General features: G+C 39.6%; 1 protein-coding gene across 4 annotated transcripts in view; it reads right to left on the reverse strand.

Annotated features, from left to right (window-relative positions):
• Positions 1-16470, reverse strand: part of LOC103177351 (ecto-NOX disulfide-thiol exchanger 2) — a 142049-nt gene that overhangs the window by 40028 nt on the left and 85551 nt on the right. For all 4 annotated transcript variants that reach the window (XM_007891491.2, XM_042340611.1, XM_007891477.2 and 1 more), the window contains one exon: positions 14443-14586. In XM_007891491.2, coding sequence (XP_007889682.1) covers positions 14443-14586 — 144 coding nt within the window. The remainder of the gene's footprint in view (positions 1-14442; positions 14587-16470) is intronic.

Here is a 16470-nt window from a genome sequence, read left to right on the forward strand (position 1 = left end):
CAAGTGACAGGTAGGAAAATCATGGAGCGAAGTTTTATTTGGCAGGATGACTTTACACCAAAATAAGCAACAAGCGACAGTTGTTAGGGCTTCTCCCAATCATTATCCAGTGACTCCTTCCTTAGCGTGTGTGTGTATGCATACATGCATGCTGCCAAGCACTGTACTGGTGTGTCAGTCTATAGTACGAGCTCATGGGATTTAAACCCACGACTCAGAGGCAAGAGTGCCTGGCACTGTGTTGGCCTCTGCCAACACAACACCAAGACTTTTGGGATAGCCTTCATTTTTTCTTCTCCGCAGTCACACAAAACACACACTCGCTGCATTTTACTGTATATCCTGTGAAGCGTTTTCCCGATGTGTAAGGTCTTACATCAAATGTAAGGATTATAATAATAATATTATATCTTTTCTGCCTTCCTCTTAGCAGAATTTCTCCATTGCCACATGTCTCTGCCCTGCTCCCTAACCTCTTCTTGCTGAGATGCAGTTCCATGGGTGGGCCCCGGTACACCACTCATGGCCATTGTTCGTCTGTGAACCTTGGTGGTGAGCGTTGGCGGGGCCACTGAATTGTCGAGGGTGTTACTGCCAGGCCAGCCTGATCTCTCCTTAACCAGATGCCATAAATACAGACAATGTACAGAGGGTCTGATGAGGGACCAAGGGCAGAACAGGGCCAGTCTAAGCTCGGCTGAGATCAGCAAACTCAGCATCATGGATTCGAACCGGTGCCCATCCAGCAACTCCAACGCCTACAGTTACACCATGGGGACAGACATGGGCGGCAGGTTTTAACCATTAGTTGTGTCCAGCGCCTTGGGACGTCCTCCCAAAGTGAAAGGCGCTCTATAAATTCAATTTGTTGTTGCTGTTGTTTTTCATCAGGTGACTTTCAGAGAATGGAATAAATCTTTTTGATGATTCGTGCCTCTGCAACCACAATTAATGGATAGCACTATTGATTAATATAGTCATAACATACGAACAGATGTCTTTAGAGTGGCTGTGTAGCGTGCCATTCAGTCAGCGAAAATCCAGTTTGCACTTCTTCCACGCTGAATTCAAGCTCATATTTTCATAGATCATTTCTTGTTATTTGCAGGGTGATTGTCATCTATGCTTTTTCAGCTTGCACTCATCTGCTGATTCTAAGGGAATTTGTGCAGCTGAGTTCACCTTTATCTCACACATCAGCATTGGAATTGTTTTTCTTCAGTTGATGAATGCGATTATACACTGCATTCAATTCTTCGAGACCACTCACTTGAACCTTTTCAGCAGTTATCTGATCTGCTCCTGGTACCTCCCAATTGCTCACTTCAGTTATCTCCATCTTAAATACACTTCTCGTAACAGCCAATTCTTCATTCTTCCTGGCTTCTCTTCTCAAGTCACCAAAGATTATTTCAACAGTAACTGTAGAACACTTCAGGTCTGACTTTGTTTCCAACTATGATTTTCTTCCGATGTTAGCCAATTTGGTTTAACTCTTCTTCCACTACGTGACCCGGTATTTCTTTCTAATTACACAATGCTCCCTTTGTGCTCTCTTTATTAAATAAATAATGGTATTAAAAATAAGGTAAAGGGTAAATGAATATATTGAAGGGCATTGAATCATACAGAAACACACCAAGAAATGACTGAAAATGGTGCTAAAGAAAATTAGATAATTAAAGTAGTAGTCAAGTGGCTTGAAAATTGGGATTGAGAAGGCTGTTGGAGAAATGACAGAGGCGAGTTCTATATTTTGAAATCCTGGGAGAGAGTTTTCATAGCATTTAGGATTATTTTCATAGCGTTTCAAAGTATGCACAATTATCCTAAAAATCTCCTATTAAAAGTACCGCTAATTAGACTCCCAAAACATAAACATAAAAGAAGTTGAACATTTTCTGTATATATTAAATACTCAGCTTTACAGAAGCATTATATACATTATATATCTGGCAATCCATATGTAGGCAGGGAGTTAATGGTTTTGAACAAGCTAGGATTGCCAAGGAAGAAGAATAAGCAGAAGGAGGCGCATTAGTCCGCTGTGACCACACCATCAACTGGGCATGATCTCATGTGTCATATTGTGGTAAACTCTATCTCTAGGATTGATCTACAAAGACACCTAAACGCCCATCAAAGATAAGGCCAATCCTAAGACTCTAATCCTTCCTGTTTGATTGCTTTGTTTATTTTTAAAAAGCTGAGGAACAATCCTACTCGATATAGGCAGAGTCTGCAGCTCAACGGTTAGAGCACTCGCCTTGCAAGCGAGAGACCTGGGTTTGATACCAAGAAGGGTGAAATGTTGGGCAAGTTTCCTTACCCTATACCCTCTGTTTATCTAACAGGAAGTAGGAACCCAGCTGTTAGTCGATTGGATCACTTTTCCAGGGGTAATAATTCCTTCAAAAAAATAAGAATAAATTTGTCGCTTCAATCCACCACTGTTTGTGGGACACTGCGATGTGTAATTGGATGCTATGTTTCTCCCACAAAATCCAGGCAATTCACTTTACAGTGTGTAAAAAGGCAATCCGTTGAACAACCCAGCAGTGATTCAACACAACAAAGCCAAATTTGTTGAGCAGCTCAGCGTCCTGCTTTTCAGACTTAATTTCACAATTCTGATCTTTAAATGAGAAAGGTTGCCTCCACATGACAGCTGACTGAACATATGGACACGAATTTCATCCTCTTTTCTTGTTCTCCTCCTTCCAGTTCTTGTGAGCTGAAAGCTCAGACGCAGAATGTGAGGAAATATCTGACCAGAAGTGGCGACACTATTGTAGTGGAAATGAGAACTCACCAGTAATCACCATAGCAATGAAGCAGTGGAAAAAAATGAAGCAGTGAAACCATGATAAAATGCACAAATTATCCTTTAGTTTCGCAAAGTTTTTTTTGAGTGGGGCGGGGGGGGGGAAGAGTTGAGGGGAAAGAGAGGAATTATGTGTTGATCAAGTAGTGAAAGTTTGCACTGTGTTTTGATATTTTTCCATTTGGTGTACCTAATCGTGTACTAAGCATTGGTTAAATGATTGGTGAAACTCCATCTCAATAACATAATAAAATTGCATTCTCTAAACTCCAGGAGTGTGTTATGTGGAGTTTTCACACAGGCTATTGGTATGTCCTCTTCAAATGAAGCTTTCAATTTAGTGCCAATTAGTGGTCGATTTCATGTACCTTTTGCACTATGGACATTTTCCGAGTAGGAACTGGGTTGGAGCTTTCCTAAACCAAAGTTGGGCCATTCATCCCATCAGGATGGGCCTGATTTGAATCAGACTGTCAAGACATAATCGCAAGGAATAACCCATTGTTCTATCTAAGGCTTTTTTTAAACAAGCCCTTTGTTACACAAATACCACAAAAAAAGCAGCAGTTTTTAGCAAAGCACAGGGTCAGCTTAATATGGGGCAAAGGCGAGGAGATTAGGAAAATCAGGGGTCAGTTATATCTGGGCTGTTGCTCATCTTTTATGGAAATGCAATAATGCAGAAAATTATGAGGAATTAAAAATAAATCACTGTCTAATTATAACACAACTAGTACATGTTGTCCAGACTTGGATAATGGAAAGAGAAATCATTTCCAAACAGCAACCCCAGAATTCATCAAGCAAGCTACAGTAATCTTAAATTGGTCTTGCTAACAATTTTCAAGCCAATAAATTTTCACGTAGAGCGCGTGGCTCTAAAAGGTTGACACAAATTTAAAAACGTGAAAAGTCGTGTGGCACTCTGCTGCAAGAATATGATGACAATCACAACAGGACACCTCAGCTCAACAGCTAACTCAAACAAACCAAATGGCCCCTGGCCATTTAAAAGACTGACCTCAGCACTACGTATAAAACACTCCAGTCACAAAACATTAATTATAAATAAGCAAATATGAATAGAATTTCTTTCCCCACTGAAGTTGCTTTAAAAAAAAGGCTGAACGAATGTTGATGGCTTGGAAGACATCAATACATATGAGGTGCCTCAGATCACACAAGAGGGGTTCAGAGTGCAGCAGCCAATTTACACTCCATTGAATCTCGTCTTTCCATAATAAATCCCGGACACAATACATTCCTTATCACTTACCTCTTGCGATATCAAACTTGGTTATGCTACTATGATAATATCACCATCTCTGCATTCAGAAATTCACATGGACCACAACAAGCGTAAATTTTATAACAATATATAGATAGCTTTACCAATGTGTCACCATATAGGTTTCCCTCTGCCACAGGTCAAACCACTCACAATGAGCAGTTCAGATCCCCAAACCTACTTAACATGGTGTTTACTGAGTACAGTTAGTCAGAAGAAAAATTACATTGAAACAGCACACGGTGTTGTTTTATGAATACGTGGACCTCCCAAAGTACAAAAAAGCCAAAGTAAACAAAAAAAGGCCCAGAGCAGTTCCAATAAATAATCCTTACATTTGATATTGTGTCTTTCATGTCGGGAGATATCTCAAAAGCATTTCACAGAATATACGGCCAAGTGGAGTGATTGAATGCCGGGGGTGAAAGCAGCAGCCAACTTGCACACAGCAACATCTCACGAAACAGGCGTGGTGAAGGACCACTTTTAATAAGGGGGAGGGGTGTGTTAGCCTGGACACCCCCCGAAGTTAGTTCAAGTTGTGACTCAAAACACTTAATACAACATCCATGTGGAAATCAGTACGCTGAAAGAGCTATATAAAGCTTGGATTGTTTTATCCAAGCATACCGACAAAATTTTGTCCGTGGATCTCACCAACTCTACTGCTCTTGACACATTTCAACACAATGATGCATGACTCCATGTCGGCATAGATTCAATTTGTTCCATTTGGATCATTTTAAAAGCAAAACATTTGGCCAACAAACTAGTTGCATTCTCTTAATTAGATACAGATTGAAAGAATTAGTTTTAAAAAAAGTAATCAACAATATTTGCATTACTGTTATTTGCATTAACTGCCACAGGCAAACAAAAGATTTAATAAATCAAAATTTACGCAAATAGTCAGCCTTGCTGCGCAAATCATCATTCAACTAGCATATGTGTGAGTTAACATATCATACACATTTCATTTTTATGTTCGGAATTGATTGGATAAGCTATTATGAAGCAGCAGTTAATTTTATTCTTTGTGTTGAACTCTCACAGCTGCAATTCATCCCAGCTACTTGGATCAGTAATGTTTAATCTTGCTTTGCAGGTCCAATGGTTTCATGCCCAAGGCAACCATTTGAACTCGAGTCATGGAAGACTAAGAAAGGGGAATACCATGGTTAAAGCTGAAGAGGTTTGAGTAAAATAAAATCTCTTAGTAATATAAATAAGGACTTTGGGGAGAATATTCAAATGATTAAGCTGTATCAATGCCGCTCTAACGCTCTGTTCTTGATGACAGTTAAAAAAAAATCGAGGTCGTTTAGGGCAATCCAAAAGCAAATGACACTGAAGCTCAATGCTGAGACCACCCCAAAGTGCTGATTTCGGCTGCACGTCATTTGGCATTGTTGCAGTAGAATTGTATTACTTAAGGCCTTTTGGAACATTTTTTAATAATATTGAAGGGACCGTCACCTAAGCCACTCTTTAATGACATGAAAATCTGAGCTCTGCGATTGCAGTTCATTATGCACAACACTCCTCAGCTCCAACCAACACAACTAAAACCAGGAGGTCAAAATCTTCAGCTGTGAAATTAGACAACTTTGCCTCCAGCAGCAAAAAATTTAATTTATATTATTATCTAATAAACCAGCAATATCTGAAGCTGTATTAGTACAAGCAGCAAAATGTTAGCTGGCTAAAAACTGAACGATAAAGAATTGTGGATCAGATTTAAAAATCGCTCCCAACAGGCAGAGAAGTCTACTATCAATGAATTGAATCTCAGGCAATCAATCTACTTGAAAACTTTAACTCAAACCACTGTACCTTAACTCACCTGTAGAAAGCGTGTTTAGATGCCATCCCATATGGCTAATAGCAATGGGCAGTGAGAGTCCAGCCAACAATCACTGTAAAGTGTGGGAAGAACGCCACAGCTAACAGGTCTACGCTGAACACAGCATGAGAAAGCATGTGGAATCCAGCTGAAAGAAATTGCCTTTTTAATCGCGTCCTATGGCATTAAAATGTCTCAAAAGCATTTTACATTACTGTCAAATACAGTAATATAATAATCCTTATATTTCGTATAGCGCCTTTCACATCGTGAGGACGTTTTAAAGTGCTTCACAGGATATACTATAAAGTGACTATGTTTTGTGGGCGAATGCTGAATGTTTTGGCAGACAAACTGCAACTATTTTACACAAAGTAAGGTCCCACAAACAGTAACTTTCATAACCAATTTTATCTGCAGAATTGTTGACCAAGACATCAGGTGAACATTTTCTAATAGATCTTTTATATCTCATCATTATATCTATTATATCTCATCGGATCTAGAACCATTCACCAGAAAAACACAAAAACTGGACCTCAATTTATAGTCTCTTCTGAAAGACAGCACCTTCAAAAATGCAGTACGTTCAAGCTTGAGAGTGTCATGTTGAAGCCTCATGTGGGGCTTTTACCCAATCTTCTACCTTAGAAATAAAAGTCCTACCATCTGATCCAAACTGGCCCTCAGTGCAGGGACATTGATGTTTTTGATGTTAACTGACACACAAAAAAATCATTATCGCCCAATAAACTCATACTCCAAACTCCTGCTTGGACCCACGCTATGGCTGGCATTGGCCTTGTACAATTAAGGCCTCACATGAATGCTCCTATCTTTTCCATTGGGAAGGGAACATTTGCACTTGGTAATGTAATTCTGTCTGGCACATGGAATGAAGGCAGCTGTTAAGTATAAATCATGGCACATTACATTGCACTCGGTTTGGATTAGTTTCATTTGCACTGAACATAATCTCAAAGATTAGACTAGCCATTAAAATTCCCCTGGCTGTTTAAAACATTTTAAGCGGCAAGTGGTCATCAGTATCCGACTCAGCCAGACTGCAGCAGAACCCGAAAGAATCTAAGACTGCTCTGCTAAAGAGAAACACAATTTAAAAGGGCAACATGGTAGATGGGAAGAGTGGGAAAGAGGAAGTGGTCCAGACACAGCTTTATTCCCACATCCCCCCCGAGATCCTGAGAGAGAGACAGAGAGAGAGAGCTTTCATTTAAAGAGTACACTTAGGACACATGATCCTGAAGAATTCCTATAAGGATTCAATTTATAAAGAACTGGATTTGCAAGGAAGTTCAATGTCCCAAACAAGTAATGGAGCCTTTCCAATATCTTGAGATGACTTCTCATATGTCAGTCCCCCAGATGTGGACAGAAACAATGACTTTGCAATTTGCAAAAGGTTACTATAGCTAGCGAGCATTTTATAGAGATTCTAGACACCAAGGTAAAGTTGAATGGAAAATCCTGTTACTTGCTGCCTCGATATTGAACATGAAGCAATTTGTAGAGAAATTTCTATCCCTGTAGTAAGGTCCATACATCAGCATAGGTCCCAAATGGGTTGAAAGCCCTGTTTCATCTTAGAATTACAAAGCATCAATAAAGTAATTCTGGTTCTCCAACCAAGCACTTTTCTCTATTTCGGATCTGAGGAAGCCAAAGCTTCTGTACTTCTGCAGCCAGAGTTTCTTGGCAGAAAAGCTCCAATTATTCTCTCGACTGCTGGGGGGAACCCCATGAATTTCAGGAAAGGACTTTTCAAGAACAGAAGGTTTCAGCATCTAAAAGTGTGTTGGATCAGCATCAATGGGAAGTGCGAGAACACACAGTGAGGGAATGTCAACCAATAAAGAAGCTGGAAAACAGCTGTGGGATGCCTTGTGAATCTGGTTAGTCCTTTTAATCACTTCTGCATTAGAATAAAATCTCCGCTGTCATTTGAAATGGTTAAAATGCTAACCGAGAAATTTTTAACCTACATATTTTTTAAAAACACTTAATTTATGCATAAAGTGAACTATTGAAACATTATGCATAAAGTATTGCAGTGGTCATTGCAGCAAATTCACCTTTCTCTTTGTACAGGCAGAACAACGGAATTAGCTCTCCGAGACGCTGCCCCAAGTGAAGGGTGCTATATAAATGCAAGTTGTTGTTTTTGTTATTAGCTGGTGCCAACATCTGGACTGCTTGCAACAGACCAATTGTTACTAGTAATTGTTTCCCATTCACAGTCAATAAGGGAAAATTCTGCCCTGTAATGTCTTCAGCAGGTCAGAAGGACAACTGTTCAAGTGGAACATGTACACATATTTAAAAATAAAATGCCCAATTTGAAACATTTGCAGCTTTCTACAGAGAGCGTGATTCTGGTTCAAGGCAAGTGAGGAATGCATCTCAGCTGCAACATGGGCAGCACACCAGTTGGAAGCATAGATAAGAACACAACAACAGATTAGATGAACTAATTGTATGCAGGAATCATAACCCTCGAGAGCAATAAAACTCAGATCTGATATTGAGCAATAAAACACAGAACTGATATTCAACACTCAAATCAGCTGAGTGACCGTCTTCTACTAACTTCAAAGAGCACGCAAATTAAGAATCCCTAGAGTAAAAACGATGGCTACAAAAGTATTATTCTCTTCAGTGTCAACATTAGCAGCAATATTTTTTAAGGCAATTTTTGGAAGATTTCAAACTGAACTGTTTTGTCTGAACATGCAGTGACCTTACCCTCTCTGTGTACAGTAATCAAAAACTGCAGCTTAGCGGGAGAGCCAATTACTGGGATCTCTTACAAATCAGTGCACAAATCAAATTCAATCCAGCCAGCTGTCAGTAAAATTTTACCAACACGCTAATTTCCAGTTTAAAATCTTATTTTGAATTATTGGAGGCCACTTAAATTACACAAGCTCATATTGCACCAGGAGGTTTTTTGCTTTATAACACTGAGGGGGAAAATGTGGGTGAAATGTATTTAAACACTTCCCTTCTGCCTTGGGCTTGAGCTTCAAATCCAGCCTCAATGGCACCAGATCACAAGTTCTTTTGGTCCATTTGATCTCATTTTTCCAGAACATCCATCGTACCACAGTATCAAATGATTTCTTAAACAGGTCCAGTATCCTACTGATATGGATCGCTCTCCAGGTGTCCCATTCCAGCTTTCTGTAAAGACATACCCCGAGCTTGTTGTGAAGAGCAATTTCTGCTTTACATACCTGACATTGATTGTATGCAAATTTTCATGATGTGTCTATAAGTACTATGTGAAACGGGTTGGTGCAGTCACATCTCAGTTTCCACTGAATATTAAGTCAGTAACACAAACGTTAGAACCATCAATACAGGAGATTCTACGTGCTAGACATGCATGAAAGTGGAATAATCTACTCTATTCTCAAGGAGAAAACATATAAAAATGCTACTAATGCAAAACACAGACCAAGCACAATGCAAGCCTGCTATGTCTGGGCAAGGACCCAGAATCAAATACTAACCAGCATTAATGGTTAAATGACTACATCTTAGTTTAAGAAAAGTATGGCGTGACTGAATTCTTCTGTAGGCTACAAGGGGTTCTATTTAAAGGTTTAATGTGAATGTGCAGTGCAAAGCACCACTTTGGCAGTTTCATTCAGAGACTACAAAAATGACTGGAGTAGAGAAGTGGAAATGCATATTGGTGCAGCAGAACATTGCAAAAATGTTGAGAGATTCAATGAGCAATATGTGATGGTGGAGTGCATGATTGAACCACTAGATGCGCAAAATGGAAAAAAGTTCTCTAATCCAGACACCTTCACATCGATGGCATTTTGCCCACAAAATATACGGTTAATTAACTACTGTATATTCTGTGAAGCGCTTTGAGATGTCTCGAAGACATGATAAGGTGCTACATTAAATGCAAGGATTATTATTCTGATTATAAAATTCTTAGTCTGGTTTAGATTCTTAAGCATAACTGGGTTTATAATAAGTAATCCTTGCATTTGATATAGTGCTTGTCACGTCTTCTAGATGCCTCAAAGCGCTTCACAGAATATACTGTAAAGTGAATTGACTGTATTTTTGTGGGCAAAACGTGGCAGCCAATTACAAACAGCAGTGTCCCACAAACAGCCGTGGACTGAGTGACCAAATTATTATTAGTTTTTTCTTGATGAATTATTATCAGGCGTGTAAGGCTACTTGCCCAAGGTTTCGCCCTTCCCTTCCACCCCGCTCCCTTCTTCCCCACTGACCCAGCTCGGGTCTGAAATGCTGTACACTGTCCAGCGCCTTGGGACATCCTCCCGACGTGAAAGATGCTTATCAAATGTAATCTTGTTGTTGTTGTCTCTCGCTTGCGAAGTGAGTGCTCTAACCACTGAGCTACAAGAATCCACAAATTCCACAAACTCCACAGGTTTCCGCATGAGTCAGACACCCAAATGACCAAAACAATTGTTAACTGGCGAGTCCGAATATTCCCGAAAGAAAACAGAAATTATATGAATTTTATTTTCGCCAATATGCCGATAACTTGCTCTCTGGTGCTAACAGGGCATTGGACCATTTGGACAGATGGAGAAAAATGAAGAAAACTGATAATTCCCTGAAAAACTGAAACTCCAATCATCTGACGATCCTATTGCACTAATGGAAAAGAGAAGGCAGTTTCTCACTGGTTCTGGATAACAACATTAATTGGTCGTTCACCGTGTGATTGTTTTGGGGACTTTCCTGCGGAAAATGGCTGCCTACAACTTCACCTGACAGAAGATACTTGCGAGGGTCTTTGAGAAGTTTTGATGCAATAAGGCCCAAGGCACCACAGTAATGCTGCTAAATTTGGAACCTGACAAGCATCTCAGATTCTGAGAGGAGGAAACCGAGGACTTAAAATAAGTTAGTTGGAACCACTAATGTTTAGTTGAGTAGGCCAAGCCAAACATTGCTCTTTATAGAAGCACTCAAGGAGATAGAACAGCTGCAACCTTATCCCAAACAGTATCATTTCAAGCGGTTCATTGTGGCTGAAAAAGAGACTAATTTCAGAAACCAATCTTCCATTTTAGTAGTTGGGTAGTAATCTAATGTGGGAAGAACAAAGAGTCTTTCCTTTAAAAAGAGAGAAAGCCACACATCTTTCAGTCTAGAAGATATGAAAAGCGCTATATCAAATGCAAGGATTATTATTATTATTATTATTATTCAAAAATTGCTGCCTTCGAAAGAAAATAATTTTGGATCCGAAACTAAACTTAAAAATAGAATAAGAAAGAATGGCACAACATGTGAATGCATCAATACATTACGCCAGGGAAGTTAAGATTTATGCCTATTGTTCAACACATAAGCACATTCCAGCAATCATCACTGAATTGTGATCAGAATCGAGAAACTTAGCTGATTTTTATTGGGTTCTCAATTCCTGCATTAAGAAGGGAAAAGTCAGCCAGGGTTTCCTCTCCTAATTGTTACCAACAGCCCCCACTAAAGGTAATCACCAGTGAAGGACTGGACCCAGATACAACATCTCGCACCTTGCGAATGAACAGCCAAATACAGTGTTTTAGGCAACGCGTGAGCAATGGCCATTGGGCAAAACATCAGAGGGTAACTGGTATCTGTAGAACCTTTTCCGAGGTAAAGCAAGTGTCTGAGCCCCTTCAGGAAGGAAGGTAGGGAGGAGAAACCAGAAGAGATTTAACCAATATGACTGGTCCCATTACACGATCTAACAAACTTCAGGAAATTCCTTCATTCTGCTCTCCACATCACTACCTTCATCTTTCAATATATTAGAAAACTTTGAACCAAGCTGAATAGTTAACTTCCTCCGCTAGAAAGAACAGCAGCAGCCTCATCAACCAACACTTAAATGATTAAGTTTCTTCTCCACACAGAACTCTTTGTTTATAAATAAACAATATAAATCAATGGCATCCTCTCACAAGACCCGATGCCAGAATGACAGACATGTAATTACAATGCCCAGCAAAATCGATAAAACAAAGTTGATCTATCGCCAATTAAGGCGCCCTTTAATGTTTATTACTGCACCTGGAAAATCTATCATTTACTTTCATCTCATTAACATTTATTGGAAGCAACTGGCACAGATTGGCTACCACGCTTGACAATATTTCTCTTTATTTTTAATCAAGTATATATTTTTAAAGCCCTTGAGATTTATCTTTAATGTAAGGTGCTATATCAAAGTAAGATCTTAGTATAAAATCTAACCTATAGTTTAACTGCTTCTCCTCCTGCCCCCATACGGTGTTCCTCAAGGCTCTATTCTCGGTCCTCTCCTCTCCCTCGGTGACTCCATTCCACAAGCATGGAGACCTCTCTCTAGGCGTATGCAGGTTACACCCAACTCTACCTCAAGTTCCACTCTTGACTTCAGGACCACAGCTATTCTAACAGACTGCCTGTCAGACATCAAGCTTTCGATGAACCTCAACGTACTCCAATTCAACATCGATAAAACTGAAGCCATCCTGCTCAGCACCACCAACGCCTTCTCACCTCAAGCACTTACCCACCGGATCAATCTTGCCGGACGCTCAAGCAATTGACCAAGCCTGTGAGGATCCTCAGCATTTTGTTCAGCCCTCAACTCTCTGAGCCTTTTTATTCCAATTTCGCAATATCACCTGCCTCTTCTATTATCTCACCCCCAACATAAATCTTTCACCAACTTCTTCAACCATCAACACTGAGCCTCCTCAGCTCTAACCTCTACAAACTGAAAACAATCCAGAACTCTGCAGCCCACTTTCTCTCACATACTAGACTCCACAATCGCATCACCTGTATCCTCACCGGGTTCCACAAGCTCTCGATATCTCAGTAAATCAACTTTACGATCCTTTACGATCCTTGTCCTTACCTTCAAGTGGCTTTGCCTCACCCTCCTCTCCGGCCACTTCCTCTGTTTCAGAAACTTTAGCCTCTTCATACCTTCACCCACCCAAAGTCTTGAGATCACACAAAGACTAAGTTTACAAATAGTAGACTGCAATGAGTTAGGATTTAAAATCATTGGAGAATCAGTGAGGAGGTAGCACGATGTATCTGGAGTTTGGGAGGAATCTTTAGAATATTAGCCAACGTAATATTGATGAAATAATAAAGGTAGGGTGTGAGAGAGATACCATCAATGTTAGACAAGGATTTCCTACAGGATAAAGACAATGTGTGCCTACAAAAATACAGTTATACCACTTTCAGTAAAAATCCTGTGAAGTACTTTGAGATGTTGAAAGATGCTATACCAAATGTTAGGATTAGTATCCCATGTTGACCAACCTACATCCATATGGATTGGTTGAACAAAATCATAATTTTAATAGTCAAGCTTACGGTTTTCCAGTGACAATGTACAAGATTTTCAAAGACTCTGAAATAATTATAGGTATATTCACAAAAATTTCATTAAAACATCTTTGTGCCTCAAATGGAACAGTTAAAAAAAACAGATGTGATATTCTCTTTTTTATGGGACAGGAAGTGGTGTGGGAATCTGACATTAATTGCATGTGTAAGTGTCTGGGAATAAACATTGTTCGTTCCAAACCATGCATGGAATGGCTGCCTGTAATGTCTCATTTATGGAAACTTATTTTAGACTCCAGATGTAAGTATATTTCCAGCTGAAACCACATTCTGCATTTTCCACAAATTCAGCTACTTTTTTTAAACCATATTAAAGCAGTGTGTAGAATTTTTTTTTAAAAAATCAAAATCGCTACTAGGCATTTGGTGTTTAATTGGAGCAAGGATTATGACCTATAATAATAATAATAATCCTTGCATTTGATATAGCGCTTTTCATGTCGGGAGGACGTCCCAAAGCGCTTCACAGAACACACTGTAAAGTGAATTAACTGTATATTTGTGGGCGAACGCGGCAGCCAATTGTGCACAGCAATGTCCCACAAACAGTCGTAGATTGAAAATGACCAAATTATTATTGTTTTGGGTTTTGGAGGGATTATTATTAGGCTCTGTGTGGAGTAAGGAAACTTGCCCAAGGTTTCGCCCTCTGCCTGGAATTGAACTCAGGTCTCTCACTTGCAAAGCGAGTGCTCTAACCACTGAGCTACAGGACCCCTGAATGGTCTGATGACTGGTTCAAATGTACAGAGGTACATTTAGCGATTTTTAATGATGTCAACCTATTAAAATACTTTAACTGGGAGATGTGCAACAGGTCTTCTTGTATTAGTGAAAATATTATAGTTTTTCGATTGAAATATATTTGTTCGAAGCAAATTCTATCGGATGATGTCTAGATAATGTATCCTGAGTATGAATTTTTTTTGTATAAAAGATGAACAATCACATAAATCACTTTAACCTCTCATTGCACAAATACAAAACAACATTATATCTGAAGAGAACTGCTGATCTTCCCAGTTTCATTCCTGCAGTATTTACCGATATGACCGGCCTTACCTGCAGCAATGTTATTCCGTTTCCTTTTCTTATTTGACTCGTGGCTGCCCTCAATAGAACATTCGGTCACCAGTGGGCCATTTGTGTTTCCAAACTGTAGTGGTTCATTGTTGTTTGCAGGGTCAAAGCCCAATTGGTTAAGCCCTGTGAAAATAAAACATCAGAAAGAGAACAGTCAACATTTGGCTACAAGGAGGAAATGGATACCCGTCAACTTCATGTAAATGCATGTCTACAGTGAGCATTGCTTGGAGCTTGAGAAAAACAAATTCAATACTTTTCTGCCACCCTCTAAAGCCAGGTAAATTAGATTTTTTTTTAAACTGATAGAACAGATTGCATTTATGCAACTTTAACACAAGGATATGCTCAATTTTCACTACAGCTGTTTTCGAACATTCAAAACATCTTTAAAGGCATCACTGCAACATCAATACAACTGAAATGGTACAATGCTGTGCCCAAAATGAGCACAAAGCACAGCCAAACCCAAACTACACAAATATTCCAGGAAAGTGCAATACCAAGCAACTACAGACCAAGTCAGTACAACATCAATAAAATACAATAAAAGGAGTATTATTATTATCTGTCAGTCCCATCCAACAGTGGGTGGAGTAAGCCTGTCTCCTCACTGTACAAAGTGGTGGAATTCGAGGTTGCAGTGCAGAAAGGTAGAGCCAGGGTTTGGCTGTCGAGCAAAGTGTCGACCTGGAACCTGGGCTGTTGTGGAGCTTGGCTGTCGGGGGATCAGTCCCACCAGGACCGTTTCGAGGCATGCAACCAGCGCCTCCCCTAGTGTACGCCTGCATTCCCCCAGGGAGGCACGGCCCCAGTTTGAGAACCTCTGCTCCAAAATAATCATGCTCCAAGCAGAGAGGACCCATCCTAACCCGGTGTTTCAAAACCGTACTTAGCTCTCTGACTTCCATTCTTAGTTACTGTCCAAGAACAGAAATGGTTTCTCAACTTTCTCAATTTAACAGTGCACGGCTATGAATGAGCAAGAACTACAGTGGCATTATCCCACACAAAAAAATGCACCTTTTTTTTACACCATCATGCAACAGGAAATAGCTCCATTGATAATTGATGGGTTGTAATTGATGTCAGCGCCCTGGAATATCTTTCCGATGTGGAGGGCGCTATACGAGTGTAATTTTTTGTTGTTGTAAACCAGGAATTGACCTTCAATACGTCCACAGAGAAAAAGATTTATGCAAACCAAGCTGCTTTCACTGCAGTCAAAGTTTCTGCATGAATTTACATAAATTAGCATTTTAAATATTTATTGCAACACTGATATGGAACGTTGATGCCACAAATTATATGTAATTAACATATAAAATATATTTTAAGTAGGCAGTAAACCAAAGATCTAAGAAATCATAAAATGGTCTCAGACCAAAGAAATCATAAATGGAAGGGACCATAAAATGGAAGTGATACAACATTAAGACCACCATTGCATACGACCAAATATAATATCATTATAAATAAATATAATACAAAACATAAATCACTTTACAGTATATTCCGTGAAGCACTTTGAGACGTCTCAATGATATGAGAAGGCACTATATCAAATGCAAGGGCTATTATTTTTATTATTGTAATAAACACATTCTCGACACCACATTCTACATCCTTGGTTCTGTAAACAACAACAACTTACATTTATATAGTGCCCCTCATGCAGGGTAGTGTCCCAGAGCGCTTGACAGTGGTGGAGCACGACTCTGAGCTTTTGTTTTATTCCTACAATAGCATCAATCGGTGCCTTCAGTAGTGGGAGGGGAGAAAAATATGCACATCGTGATTTACCAGAAAACAATAGCAAGCAAGAAGTGTCGCCCACCACACTTACTCATTACTCAAAGATTGTATTATAAGAATGGCTTATTCTTCAGTAGTGACTGTCCACAGTTTGAGGAGGTGGAGGAGATCTTATTTTTCTATGTAAACATGTTCACCACGTCACACTTAAATTAAGCTCCGGTATTAAATCATGGCATTAAATCAGGCAAC

The sequence above is a fragment of the Callorhinchus milii genome, unplaced genomic scaffold, assembly GCF_018977255.1.
Source record: "Callorhinchus milii isolate IMCB2004 unplaced genomic scaffold, IMCB_Cmil_1.0 Scaffold15, whole genome shotgun sequence".
NCBI classification, from domain to species: Eukaryota; Metazoa; Chordata; class Chondrichthyes; order Chimaeriformes; family Callorhinchidae; genus Callorhinchus; species Callorhinchus milii.